This window comes from Sebastes umbrosus, chromosome 23 (genome assembly GCF_015220745.1).
Source record: "Sebastes umbrosus isolate fSebUmb1 chromosome 23, fSebUmb1.pri, whole genome shotgun sequence".
NCBI classification, from domain to species: Eukaryota; Metazoa; Chordata; class Actinopteri; order Perciformes; family Sebastidae; genus Sebastes; species Sebastes umbrosus.
This window is the reverse complement of record NC_051291.1, coordinates 1,983,452-1,997,804: the sequence shown is the minus strand read 5'-3', so window position 1 is coordinate 1,997,804 and position 14,353 is coordinate 1,983,452. Positions and strand designations below refer to the sequence as shown.

At 41.4% G+C, this 14,353-nt stretch overlaps 1 protein-coding gene across 2 annotated transcripts; it reads left to right on the top strand.

Moving 5' to 3' along the window:
- The first annotated feature begins 775 nt into the window (after positions 1 to 775).
- sult4a1 (sulfotransferase family 4A, member 1) lies at positions 776 to 13,705 on the top strand. Of its 2 annotated transcripts, XR_005205426.1 has the most exons (8): positions 776 to 1,274; positions 6,442 to 6,572; positions 6,987 to 7,067; positions 7,192 to 7,318; positions 7,465 to 7,559; positions 9,411 to 9,549; positions 12,730 to 12,812; positions 13,167 to 13,705. XR_005205426.1 is itself a non-coding variant. In XM_037759938.1 (7 exons), the coding sequence occupies exons 1-7, from the start codon at positions 1,106 to 1,108 to the stop codon at positions 13,277 to 13,279; spliced, it is 855 nt and encodes a 284-aa protein (XP_037615866.1). In that variant the 5' UTR covers positions 787 to 1,105; the 3' UTR covers positions 13,280 to 13,705. The 2 variants fall into 2 exon arrangements, 1 of the variants encoding a protein (XP_037615866.1); XM_037759938.1 differs by lacking the exon at positions 12,730 to 12,812 and having other exon boundaries at positions 787 to 1,274.
- The last annotated feature ends 648 nt before the right edge of the window (positions 13,706 to 14,353 follow it).

Sequence of the window (14,353 nt, the reverse complement as noted above, 5' to 3'; positions counted from 1 at the left end):
CCATAAAGCCCAGATCGGTGGAGTGTTACAGTGATGGTTGTCCTACTGGAAGTTTCTCCCATCTCCACACAGGAGATAAATTTCATATATACCATCATTTTTTTAATTATCAAGTGTTAATGCTATCAGGTGACAAAGGTGTGGTTTATTTATGAACTCTAAGATTTACGAGGGACCATAAATGCAACATATGTTTCTGTGAGTATGATTGGATGAATGCACGTCTGGCAACGCCCCTTTTCTACACAAGAGCCAGTCAACAGCAAGTAGGGGTAGACGACACGTGGTGACGTCACAACACCCTTTAAAAATAAAAGAGGAAAGAAATAAAGCACACAAACCACCCTTTACTTCTGTTTTCTTCAGTTATTTGCAGATTTCTAACACCTGTTTCATATTTCCACTGCTTAGGAAACCTTCAGCTGCTTATTGGTTATATATTAAAGTATTATATGTTATTAATTTATATACTGTATATACTGCTCATATTTTTATACTTCCTTCTATTTAAATGGTTCATATTTTGTTATGCTTTGTTTAGCTCTTTTTTTTTACTGTGTTAGCTGATGCATCTTGTTTTTTGCACTATCCCCTTTGCTGCTGTACACTGCACATGTCCCCACTGCGGGACTAATAAAGGAATATCTGATCTGATCTTATGCATAGTGTTTCAATCAATATTGTGTCTCTTGTGAAAACATTTGATAACTGTTAACATGTAGAACACAAATACAAATTACATCCATAATTTTTTTAATCTAAATACGTGGAGAGGTTTTTGAGTGATGTCACAGTTGTCCCCGGTCTCCCCTACAGCAGCCTTGGTGATGGAGCGCGTAACTGTGTTCCTCTGCGGTCGCGCGCATCCTCGGCCGAGAGAGTGGTCCTGATGCTGCGAACTCGTGCTCGCGCATTACATCACTTCTCTCCTGCTTGATTGGTTGTAGGTCAACTCGTCGTGCAGCATCCGTTTCAAATCATCATCACCACCTTCACCACCATCATCATCATCAGCATCATCATCCTGCACGTTTGATTGAGCTCTTCGTGGGTGTGTGTGTGTGTCTTGTCTCTTTGCACTGGCGGCTCGTGTTTGTTTTGGAGGATGGCCGAGAGCGAGGCAGACACGCCGAGCACGCCCATCGAGTTCGAGAGCAAATACTTCGAGTTTGATGGAGTCCGACTGCCGCCCTTCTGCAGAGGGAAGATGGAGGAGATCAGCAACTTCTCCCTCAGAAGCAGCGACATCTGGATCGTCACCTACCCAAAGTCAGGTACACAAGACTCTCTGCGTCACCAGGGCTCTCCCTGTGTGTGTCTCCACGTTTATTGGCATTGCATGCTGCAGTGACTGTCTGCAGGCTTCCTCTTGTGATTATCAAAGTTTCATATATGCATAATAGCATATTTACAACCTGTTATCAGTCACAGGATTCATCTTATACAACACACATCATTAAAGTTAAAAATCAGCACTGGGATTTATGCATCATCTCTGTTTATGTGCAGCAGATCTACATGTTATTATTATAGGCCTCCACACATTTATTGTCTGTGCTGCTGCAGCAGTGTCTGTCTGCAGGCTTCCTCTTGAGATTATCAAAGTTTCATACATGCATAATAGCATATTTGCAACCTGTTATCAGTCACAGGGTTCATCTTCCATCACAGGCATCATTAAAGTTAATAATCAGCGCTGGGAGTTATCCATCATCTCTGTTTATAGTGCGCTTGTGCAGCAGATTTACATATTATTATTATAGGCCAGATCTGTGCCAACAAATGGAGTCAGAGTGCCTGATATATATTTAGTGCATCAGGTTATAGCATGCACACACGTCAGAGCTAAAGGCCTTCCTGCATCAGCCACCATAAAAACACACGCGCTGTAAACAACTGCTGTTAATTTACAGCAGGATTTCAACAGTATTAACCTGTTATTGCTAAAAACAGTGCTTTACTGTTAATACAAAAGAAAACCTGTTAAATGACGCTCATAGGCCGTATTGCATTCTTAAAAAACAGGTTTACTGCAGATCAACTGTCTAAAGTATCATCAGTAACAGTTTCATGCAGTATTTGTTTAATTCTGGGACCTGATCTGCTCATGTGAGGCTTGTACATTGTACATGATTGTAAAATCAGTGAATTAGCTTTATTGTTCTTCATCACATGTTGTTCTGGTTTGCATTCTGTGCTTGTAGCCAGCTAGAGACTCACATTTTGGGAAAAGTGTCAACAAGTCTATTATAGCCTTTTTCCTAACAAGTGCCTTTAATTGTATTTAGTGTGACTATTCCTGTGTCTGTAACCTGCTAAGTCTATTCATCTAGGCAAGAAATAATGTTGTAAAAAATACAACCTAAATAGTGCATTAAAACAAATCAGTAAGATAATGTAAAAGAAAGGTGAAAAACAGCTATATAATGTATCTTTAAACAGTAAATTAACTGTAAAATACTGTGAAATTAATGAAGTTCAAACAGTATTTTTCATTAACAGTACAAAGCTGTAAATGTCAGCGACAGTATAATAATGTTAATTTTACAGTAACATTAAGGCACGTTTACAACCTGTTATCAGTCACAGGGTTCATCTTACACAACACACATCATTAAAGTTAATAATTAGCACTGGGAGTTATCTAACATCTCTGTTTATAGTGCCGTAGATCTGCATGTTATTATTATAGGCCTCTATCAAGCTTTTATACTATCCCAGATCTGTGCCAACAAATGGAGTCAGAGTGCCTGATATATATATTCAGTGCATCAGGTTAAAGCATGCACACACGTCAGAGCTGCAGGCCTTCCTGCATCAGCCATCATAAAAACACGCGCGCTATCAGAGCCCAGATGGAAGTTGGTGTTTACATTCAGCTTGAATGGATGGAGGTGTCGTTGCGCAGCGCTGCAGCTGCAGCTGCAAGGCCGGCTCGCTGTGCAGGCTGCCCTGCTGTGCAGCTGTGCAGCTGGGGTGGGTCCGGTCATGTGACGGCTGGAGTCAGTGCATGCAGAAGGGCAGAGGGGAGTTTGATTATATATCTTGCTCTGTTTTTAGCATCTCAGTAGCACCTGTAGGCTACATAATGGAAGAAAGTCAATGCACAGTTAGTGATCATCAGCAGGACAATGATTGTTATGATTAATTGATTTAATTAAGTAATTTTACATACATCTTAATATATGATAATAAATTATATAGCCTACATCTTTGCACCAGTGTTACAAAAATGAATGCATCTCCATCCGTTTCCATTTCAAAACACACATCTAATATGTTTCCCAAACTGTAGTCTTAAAGGTCCCATATTGTAAAAAAATTGATTTTCATGTCTTTTATATTATAAAGCAGGTTTAAGTGCTTTATATAAATACTGTGAAACTATCAAAACGCTCAATATACGGAGGAATACACACAGCCCGTATTCAGAAATTGTGCGTTTGAAACAAGCCGTTAGGATTTCTGTCCATTTGTGATGTCACAAATATACAATATATATAGATCATTACACGGTTTTAAACGTAAACATTCTAAATGTGTCCCAGTTTATTTCCTGTTGCAGTGTATGTGAATAACATCAGCTGACAGGAAGTAAACATGGACCTAAAGCTGTTGCCTAGCAACGCAATTATGTTGCAATTCCGTTGAAATGCACTAAAACGGAGCGTTTCAGACAGAGGGTGAATACAGGTATATTCAGACAGACAGTATGAGGAAAATAATGTGTTTTTTGAACATTACAGCATGTAAACATGTTCTAGTAGAAACACAAAATATAAGTATGAACCTGAAAATGAGCACGATATGGGACCTTTAAGACTGCATGTCAGCTCGTGTGGATTCACAAAGACATTTATGTGCGTCTTTGCAAGTATAATTCATGCATCAGCTAGACTGTTTATTATATTAAATGAGCAAAACCATGATTAAAACCTTATTGAAACATAAAATGATTCAGGAAAAGAAATATTTGTTAATGTGATCTCAACCCGGCCCGGTATTCCTCGATATTACGTAGAAGGAACGGCAGTAATATTCGATTTTTCTTTATAGATTCTTTAGAAGTATTTGATATGTATTTAGAGAATTGCATTTTTATTTTCCACGGTTAGCATGAGAGGTAGTGAGAGTCTAAATTAATCATGAGTGTGTGTGTGCAGTTAGTGCGAGCGAGGCCTCTCTGGGTGGAACGGGAGGTTGCAGCACAAATCTATGCTTGCAGGGCAAAAACCTAAACAGGAAGCAGCACGGTGTGTTACTCACGGGAGAGTTTGGCTCTATGCTGCTTTCTCTCACAGTATCATGTAACAGAACGAGTACAGACAGCAGTACGATGCAACAACATCCTCTAACATCTGAATACAAATATACAATGCACCCATGCAATTAAACCCTCTTCGTTGTTCTAATGGAGTCTACGCTGCATGCTGTCACTCATTAAACCCCATGACCCCTCCACTTTTTTGTCTGGTTTTTAAACCTCTTTATTTTTAGGCTTCTGGCTTTGTCACAACATATACTAACATTTTTGGTCACCTGAAAATATGTTATTCAGCGTTCAGCTGTACTTAGCACAGTATCGGACCCGATACCCGATACTGGTATTGGTATCGGTGCATCCCTAGCCCAATGGATGCGGAAGATGATCCGGGTACTTTATCACTCGGCAATTGAGCCATTTTGGCTTCATGAGCCACTGAGCAACTCTGATAGGAATGAACGGGAGCCTCCAACGCTGTATCCAGTTCTCTTTATACACCCATGCATAGGACCCGTTGTCATGTTCCCATTATGTGCCATATAAATCTGGGGGACAAAGGAATTACCCTGCCAGGTATAGCCGATCAAATGTGGAAGCAACAGTTGTTGTTGTTGACAAAATTGTGTAACTGGCTGGACATGAGAAGCTGCTTTTGTCTGTCTAAGATCGAGGACATGCAGTTCCGAACATTACCAAGAATTTCGAATAATTTCAGTAAATCTCTTTTTTTTTTCTTCTCATCTCAAAGAAAATACAACCGGACCCTTTCATGCTATGCAAAAGTTCATCTTATAACTGGTACAAATGAGAAATAAAGAGTTTTCTTTTAGAGCTGGAGAGCTGTATCAGGGAACTGACATCGATCTCGGTGACATGGTGTGTTTCACAGCCGGCATGTGGCCGGCCTGAGGCCACACAGAGGCACATCATCGTCCTCTTATAACATTCAGTCCTGTTCTCGTAGCTCTTCTCTGCTGAACATGCTGGCATGCTCTCAGGTTGATAGCTGATTAAGAAACTAGCGATGAGTGGATCGTACCTTTCTCTCTCTCTGCTTAACGTAGCAGCGTCTTTCAGGTTGCACACGGTGCGTGATCGGCCTCCAGCCTTCATTTTGTGCAGTGTTTTTCCCAAATAAATAGCGTGTGGGATGTCAGATCGGACATTAGAGCACATCTGCAAACCACAATGAATCACTGCAGGGACACCACAGATCGGCATGGCAACGAGTAAAACAGTGTTATGGTGAGAAAGACTCTGCATAAGAGAAGCAGGTTTAGGATTGAATCACAATACTGACTGAAACAGTGGGTTTAGTTGCATTGTGGGTAATGTAGACAGCCAGTTTTGAATGCGTGAACTAAGAAAGATGATAAATCTGATTCTGCTGAATTGATTTTGAGTCTTTTGTTTTTTGCATGTATTTCTTGGGACCTGGAAGAATGCAAGTCCACTCTCCTTTTAGCTCTTTTTATTGGACAGTACATGAGGGGTGGTGAACTATGCAGCCAGACTTTCCACTTTCACATACAAAGAACCACAAGTATGTTCGACCCTTGTGTGATACCAAGATGTTGAAACATTCTTTCAGCAAACTTTGCAACAGTTAGTTTGTCTTGTACATATTTTTTATTAAAGCTGCTGTTGGTAACTTTTAGAAAAATTACTTTTTTTATCATATTTGCTCAAACTGTCACGATATCCTGACAGTAGTGCATGAGACAGATAATCTGTGGATCTATTAACCGCCAACTTTATGCATTATTGTAGCACAAGTCAGGAAAGAGACGGAGTGTGTGGATGTGCGTTTATAAAATAAATAAAGAGAGAGTTTGGAAAAGTTTTTATGTTTTTAAACTACATTTTAGTCGTCAACGATTTAGCATGTTTGATATCGAAACTGTTAATTGTTTAATGCCGGCGGTGCCATCTCGTCATGGTCTCGTCTTAGTCGTGTAAAAAAAGGTTGTTGAGTTGACGAACATATTTCGTCATGGTTTCAGTTAACGAAATTAAAATGCCATTAGGAGCACTAGGAGGAGGCAGATTTTTCCACAGATTATCTGTCTCATGCACTGCAGTCAGGATACAGTGACAGTCTGCTGCATCTTTAAGTTCATCCCCTGTGTCCAACCTTGTCCTCCTCCTGTCCTCTGGCTGTCTCCTCTCTTTCGTAGGCACCAGTCTACTTCAGGAGATCGTGTATCTGGTGAGTCAGGGAGCCGACCCTGATGAGATCGGCCTTATGAACATCGATGAACAGCTGCCGGTCTTAGAGTACCCCCAACCCGGCCTGGATATCATACAGGTAATGTTGTAGGACTGCAGGAGTTCTGGGTCTGTGGGGCGTCTGGCAAAATAATGAATGACTCTGCATTGTCGTGGGTTTGCCTTTCGCTGGGTGCAGCAACATTACAACACACTTGTCTAGATGTGAAACATGAGAGGCCTCAATCTGACACCGACACAATGAAAACAAGACTAGCCTTGCTTTGCAATCACAAGGACTGTCTGTCCAAACAACAAGGATGATTTGAAGGCTGATCACATACCGAGCCTCTGCTGGATATTTATATCTTTGGATTTGTCTTCTGGATGTAGTGTTTATCTGGAAGTTGTTAAACTCTTAACCTCGCCATCAACCATCGTCCAGGATGTGATGTTCTGAAGGAATCAAAAGCTGTAAACAAATAAAGTAATAACTTCCCTCGTGTTTCCACAGGAGCTGACCTCCCCTCGTCTGATCAAAAGCCATCTTCCCTATCGATTCCTCCCCACAGCCATGCACAACGGAGAGGCCAAGGTCAGTCCGCCGAGTCTGGACAGTACATGTACAATAGCCATCATCGCATTAACATGCTAATTCAGAAATTCTGACTGTAGTGAGAACTGTTCTCCTCCTCCTCCTCCTCCTCCTCCTCCTCCAGGTGATCTACATGGCTCGTAACCCTAAGGACCTGGTGGTGTCCTACTACCAGTTCCACCGCTCTCTCAGGACCATGAGCTACCGGGGAACCTTCCAGGAGTTCTGCCGGCGCTTCATGAATGACAAGCGTAAGTATGTACAGTAGGTTACTGGAGGACTGGGACACTGGGTTCCCATCTGGTCTCAAGTCAGTGACCTCCTGTACTGTTCTGTCTCCAGACTACTGTCAGTTCATCCAGCTGTATCTCTCTCTCTCTCTCTCTCTCTCTCCAAGTGGGATATGGTTCCTGGTTTGAACACGTTCAGGAGTTTTGGGAACATCGTATGGACTCGAATGTCCTCTTCTTGAAATATGAAGACATGTACAAGGTAACATCATCACTGCCTCTGGTGCTTGTATTTGGGGGTCCAGGGGGTCTTTAGGGGGAGATAGCAGGTCAACAGTAGATGTCACATAGAAGTGGTGAACATCATCTGAAAGCTGGGAACCTGAAGATTAATTTGAGATGCAGCTCAGCACTGTGTGTCAAGTGTATCCGGGCTTAGAAGAACATTATGATAGAAGTATATGATGGTCAAGGGACCCCTTTGAAAATGGCCATGACAGTTTTTCCTCGCCAAAATTTAGCCCTTTGGAGCGTCATTTAACCTCCTTCACGACAAGCTGGTATGACATGGTTGGTACCGATCGATTCATCAGCTTTCCTAGTTTCATATGCTATTCATAAGCTATTTAAAAAAGATATATTTTTTAATACCTAGTAGCAAAATCTAATTAAATATTCTCCTTCAATTCATATTTGTTGGCGTTTAGCCTTTCAAAAACAACATTTTCACTGTGGTTAAAAACCCAGTATGACGTAGTTGGTACCAATGGATTCATCAGCTTTTTCTAGTTTAAGTTGGGTCTCCTCTGAGGTTAACCTGTATTTATACACTGAAGTATAATACTAATACATATTAGAAGTAGGGAAAATGAAATGGCAAACTTCAGTAAAATCCTTAAAATAAGAAGTTAGTTTAAAGATGTTGCTGATTCTGCAAGCTGGCAAAGATCCTCAGACAAGGAGTTCCCAAGCTGAGGGGCCCTGAATCCAACCTTTGGTCACAGCCTTGACATCGGTAGAGACATGTACCACCCATACAAGTCAACACACTCGAACTAACTCAACTCACTTACAGCCATGACCTATTTTAACCTTCACTTCGATCCTCTATTCCTCTTTTTCTCACAACGTGGCAAACACATGCATCCTAATCTGTCTTCTGTACACAACAGTTTCTCCAGTCAAAGAACAGAAATCAATATTTGCCCTTTGCTTTGTCAAAGGTCCCTTTTTTACATTATCTGGAGTTATCACATTTACGAGGCCCCGACTCAAAACTCTCCTCTGTTTTCACAGGTAAGAGCTTTTTCTTAGAATAGATTTCTTAGAACTGAAGGAAGAAGACAAACATTTCACTTTGCTTTTGTCGTTAAAAAACACAACTTCATTTTATAGATGAATAAAGAAGCAATGCACTCTTTAATGTATGTCATTATAAACATATAAAACCACAATATCACTCTATATTTCAGCTGCTTGGCAGTAATGTTAGCCGACCAGACGAAGGTCTCTCCATGAATCACTGCTGATACTAGTGTTGGCTTTTCGGAGGCTGAAGAGAGCGCGCTGTGAGAGTGAAGACAAGCAGGCAGAGGAGGAGAGACGCCGGCCACACGCGAGCGCGCATGTGATCCCGATCCCGTAGATTTATACCTGTAAAAAGTTACAAACAGTCCCTTTAAAGAGAGAAAGAGAGTTTTAGGTCAGTAATCTCTAACTGAACCTTCCTTGAACACACAAACAGGCATGTGTATATAACCCAGGGTTGTAAACTGATAGCCTACATATATATATATATATATATTTAACTGTCCCCTAGAGGATGTGTTGTTCACACAGAGCTGTACATTTTGTCCTAACAGCTATTGTATGTTTACAGCCAGCGGGTCTCACCTTTAAGCTACATAGGTTGTGTAAGCGGAGGGAACTGAACTGTGTGTTCTCATCAGCTGTGGGTGGACAATCACTGCCTGGGTCTTACTTAAGAATTCAAGAGGGAGGGGGGGATGTTTTCTCGGTATTTGTGTGGAATTATTGATTTCATAAATGACATTCTTTATAACTCCCCACTCCTCTCCTCTCCTCCCTTGCCCTCCTCTCTCCTCCTCTCCAGGATCCAGCGATGTTGGTGGAACAGTTAGCCCGGTTCCTGGGGGTTTCCTGTGACAAGGCCCAGCTGGAGGGCATGGTGGAGAGCTGCAACCAGCTCATCGAGCAGTGCTCCAACTCAGAGGCGCTGTCCATCTGCAGGGGTGAGTGGGGGGGAGGAGGAGAAACACAAATCCTCTCGTCTGCTAACCAGGCACAGTCTCTGTCTCCCTGGGTGAACGTTTGTCGTAGCTGACACCGAGTAGCATCTCTAAAGCATTCGATTCACATCAAACCACTTTTATAAAACACTTTCTCTGCATCTCATGTTCTTCTACTTCAGTTCCTTCAGTTTATGATTTCACACTTGGTGTCCCATGATCTTTGTAAAGCTTGTTGACGCTGTTTGATGTTTGTCCTAATATCAATGGGTTAATTATCAAAACTGCATTCTGTAAGGCCGTGCAGACTGACCCACCGAACATCTACGTCAATCAGTTTCAAGTTCCCAAAGTATCGTAGCAAAAACACCAAAAAAATAATATATGGTGCACCTTTGCAAAGGTAGTTCTCAAGCCGTCAGCTGTATATTCTAATGAGCCTGTATGTGACACAGGAAGGGGAGACATCTGAATCAAAGACTACAGAAGCAAAGAGGTGAAACTCTGATGCCTTTTTGACAACATTTGCTAGATGGCGCTGCAGTAGCGCTGCCGCCATTTTGGACTGAAAACGTCAGTGAGTCTGTGGGTGTGGATGTATAAAGAGACGCCTGTAAATCAGAGGATTGTATTTTTTTTAAGGTAAATCAACTTCCCATTAGGAACACTTATATATCCCTCATTTAAACCATGATGTCCTGAAAGTAAAATTAGCTAATATCTGAATCCAGAGTTATTTTCCTCGTCATAATGAACGTGCATCAGACGCTGCACGCTCTGCCAGCTTCCTGCTAGCTGTAATAATGAATATTATGCAGCTAAAAGTTTAATAAATAAATAAGTAAATCGTTAGTAGTATGCATATTTATAATATTTTCATTGTTCAACACAGACCGTTTCAGTAGAGACATTAAATATGACAATAGAATAGAAATAATTTATTTTTACTTTTGTACGTCACTTTGTAGGCGGACGTTTTACTGGCGTCCGGTAGTCGCTTTCAGTCCAAAATGGCGGAGGCGTAGCTCTGCTGCTGGGCGCTGACGTTGCAATGGAACGAATAATTTACTTTCACTTCTTAGCGATAGCCTGGGTTGTCTTATTGCACAGTTGTGGGTTGGTAGGAACTCCAGATACCGAGATAAAAAGGGAGTTTTTCATGATAGACTTATCATGAAAAACTCCCTTTTTATCCCATTTAATGGGCGTAATAAAAATGTCATCTTCAATTAAGTGGTATAACAGCATTGTGAAGGTGTGGAGAAAATGTAGGTCATAATATAAGTTTAAAAACAAGTCGACAACTCTCGACTTGCATACAGTGAAATATATTGTAGTCGGTGTACAAATACAGCAAACAAGAAACAGAACAAGGAAAACTTAAGTCAGAGTTCAAATTTCCATGAATACTGTAAAAGTGCAACAAATGCAATTTGCTGGAAGACGGGATGAAAAGAGTGCATAGAGTTTAATATCTGTCCTCAAGGAGGAGATTCTTTTCCACAGTAGCTGCATAGATAACACAAACAAGTAAGACATACAGAAGTAAATGAACTATACAATCAGAGGAGAGAGGAGGACGCTGAGAGGAGAGAAAGCTCGATGTAGTTCCTCTCTCAGAGCCGTGATGATGATGATGATGTCATGGTATCGACTGAGCTACCAGAGCTCCTCTTACAAAGTTATTTAAAGTCCAGATAGAGAGATAGAGAAAGAATTAATCACATATAATACAAGTCATCTTTTGCTTTGGAATCGGCTGTAAAGCTGTAGGGATCGATGAGATGTTGTGGATGAGAAGTTATCTTGATATGATGGCGTGTTAGGGGTCACTGTAGGTCAAAATAACTTTTACATTTACAGAGCCAATTCAACTCTGAATTTCTGAGATTAAAGTCCTAAATTTACGAGAAAAAAAACCTTCTGCGATTAAAGTAGAGTTATTATGGTAAAGATGGCCTCTTAGTGAGGCGAAGGTCCTGAAAGATGCATATACACTTAATTCTTTCATGTTCTTTCTGTGTGTCGACACTTTAGTCTTTTTCACGTGTCTGTCATTATATCTAAAAGTGCAAAGTCAACCGGAGTTAAAGCTTCAGATTTTTTGAGACGTTTTATCTAAAATGCCTCTTCAGTTCACGTCATTAAAGGCAGGTGGCGGGGTCAGTGATCTTGAGAAACCAGCAAGAGTGTGGCGGTACTGATTCCCCAGACCTCAGCTGATCATCCACATAAAAATACAAAAAAATGCCTCCTCAATAATAATTATTATGAACAAATATTGTTTTTTATTTTTCCTTTAAAGTTTCCCCAAATGAAATAGACCAAAAGAAACGGGTATAAAGGGGTTTCAGGGAAAATCAACATAACAAAGTAAGGCCTGCACTTAACCGTCCTGATGCAGGTAACCTGACTGAAGGGAGTTTATTTTGGTCGACACTCTCTCAATCAGCAAAACACACAAAAAGAGCACAGGAACCTCCAAAGGGCCTAAAATAGACCAGATTTTCTGGCTCATCTGATAATAGATGTTGCAGTTAGTGAAGGAGGGATCAGAATCAGACACTGGGGGTGCAGTTTCCCTCCTCTCTTTAAGCCCAACAGAAAGGGGGCGTCGTCACACCCTGATTGGCCGAGAGGGGAACCACCAAGCTGCTCTCAACTAGCATTTAAAATCCAACAGGTGAAGTGAATCAGCCTCCAATCACTCAGTGATTCAACCAATTAAAAGGGGCATTAAAATGAAATAAAAATGATATCCAATAAAATAAAAAAAACCACTATTTATTTATATGATTCATTATTTCAAAACATCTTCTAAATAATTTATTCAATATATTACACTTTAGGCTTCCATAATTATCTACAACAGTTATGGGATCTTCAAATTCTGTCCATGAGGGTTTCGTCACACTCAGTTTGAGATGATTATAGCACCACCATGTGGCTGCAGGTTGCATCTACACCACAGATTACACTCCAGCTGTCTGATATCAACCTGCAGGCCCAGTCTGTCTGGATTTAAACCTCATGGAGACGTCTTTCACGTTTATTCCCTAATTTGTCGTGATTTTTTATATATAAGTTATGTTTATGTCACCATTCCTATTTTGATTTTGATGTTTATGATTTCTGTCATCTGTTTGTTTTTTCAGTTTCCCATCTTATTCTTTTTTCTTTTAGTGCATGGAAGTCTGCTGTCTGCTGTGTTATAGGCTTAACACACAGCTCTCAGTGTGATCTGTCTCTCACACACGCCTCAGCAGGTGAGTCGGAGTCGGAGCCGCGGCAGGGCAGCTCAAACTCTCAGATAAATCATCAGAACTCACGCAGGTTTTATATTACATTCACGCCGAAGAGTAACGGCGTCGTAACTCCTGAGCGGGGCTACATAAAGACCGGCGCTACGGAAGCAGTTTGAGGGGATCCTGCGCCCTTATTTTGATTTATTTACTGAGTTAGAAACAGGAAATCCGGACGGGGCTCCGCCTGTAAATGAAGAATTAACCCAATGTGTCAGCACGTTTTGGCCGTTGAATCAGTGGCAAGTACATCAGATACTCTTTCGTGTTACTAATATCTGACATTCCTCCCTGTCCTCCTGTGCATCCCGCCTGCAGGTCGTGCGGGTCTGTGGAAGGACGTCTTCACGGTGTCCATGAATGAAAAGTTTGACGCGGTGTACAGACAGAAGATGGGCAAGTCCGACCTGACCTTTGACTTCTGCCTGTGAGGAGCACCTGACCCTCCTCTCTACTCTACCACCCACACTGATCTACTCCAGTACAGTCCACACACTCCTACGTCTCCATTCATTCTCGGATTACACTGCAAGACTTTTCCCAGAATGCACTCTGTCTCAAGTCTCAAGTCAACAAAACATCCCGCCCCCTCGTGGACTGATCAAATCCAGATTTATTAGGAATCAATAGTGAACCAAACCTCCCTGAACCCCCCTACCTCCACAGTGTGTTTCCACTGCTGTGTGTGTATATGTGTATATATACTAACCAGGGTTCGACCGATATGGGTTTTTAAAGGCCGATAATAACAACACTGAGCTGAAGTACTGGTCAATAGTTATATTCTAAATCTCTCTACAATAAGACATAACAGGGATTCAAGCTACGTGCAGATATTTGTGGCTGAAATGCACGAAAAATCACCACCTAAAGTATTTATAACATCCATCCATCCTTGTAACATTCAAAGCCGTGGCAAAAAGCCTGCCGTCATAGAGTTGAGACGCGAATGTTGTTCAAATGCGGATAACGGCATTCATTGTGTTGCGCTCATATTGAGAAACCCCTCGGAGAAGCTGGAGGAAGTAGCCACGGAGAGATGTGTACTGAGGAGAGGTGAAAAAGCTGCTGGGCGATCTCATATATTTTTTTTTACTTGGTTGTCGAGGTAGTCGTCGCGATGTCTGTCGTACATTATCGGGTGTTGAGAAGGGATAGTCCGAAAAATGTCCCATCGCACCGAAAAAAGCCCGTTTGTCCGTTCAACTGAAAACATACAGCGATTGTTCCAAGGCCCCAGAAAATACACACTCTCCGTGCAACAAACAGAAGTATATGGATAATTAATATGCATTACTATGCAAGCATTCATAAGAACCCACAAAATCAGTTTATATAAATTTCTGTGCAAATTTTTGGGATGAAAATCCATGCTTGGTGTGAAACTTATTTTATAGTTGTACGTAGCGCAGAGCCGACGCTGTAGAAGACGCAGGCGGCCTCTTCTGAGCATTTAGACTTGTGTGCTGGTGTCTGTGTCGCTCTGCAATTACACTGCCAAAACG

Coding starts and splice junctions, on each gene's coding strand:
- sult4a1 (XM_037759938.1), top strand. CDS start 1,106: ATGGCCGAGAGCGAGGCAGACACGCCGAGCACGCCCATCGAGTTCGAG. Junction 1,275..6,441: donor CGTCACCTACCCAAAGTCAG/GTACACAAGACT, acceptor TCTCTTTCGTAG/GCACCAGTCTACTTCAGGAG. Junction 9,550..13,166: donor GGCGCTGTCCATCTGCAGGG/GTGAGTGGGGGG, acceptor TCCCGCCTGCAG/GTCGTGCGGGTCTGTGGAAG.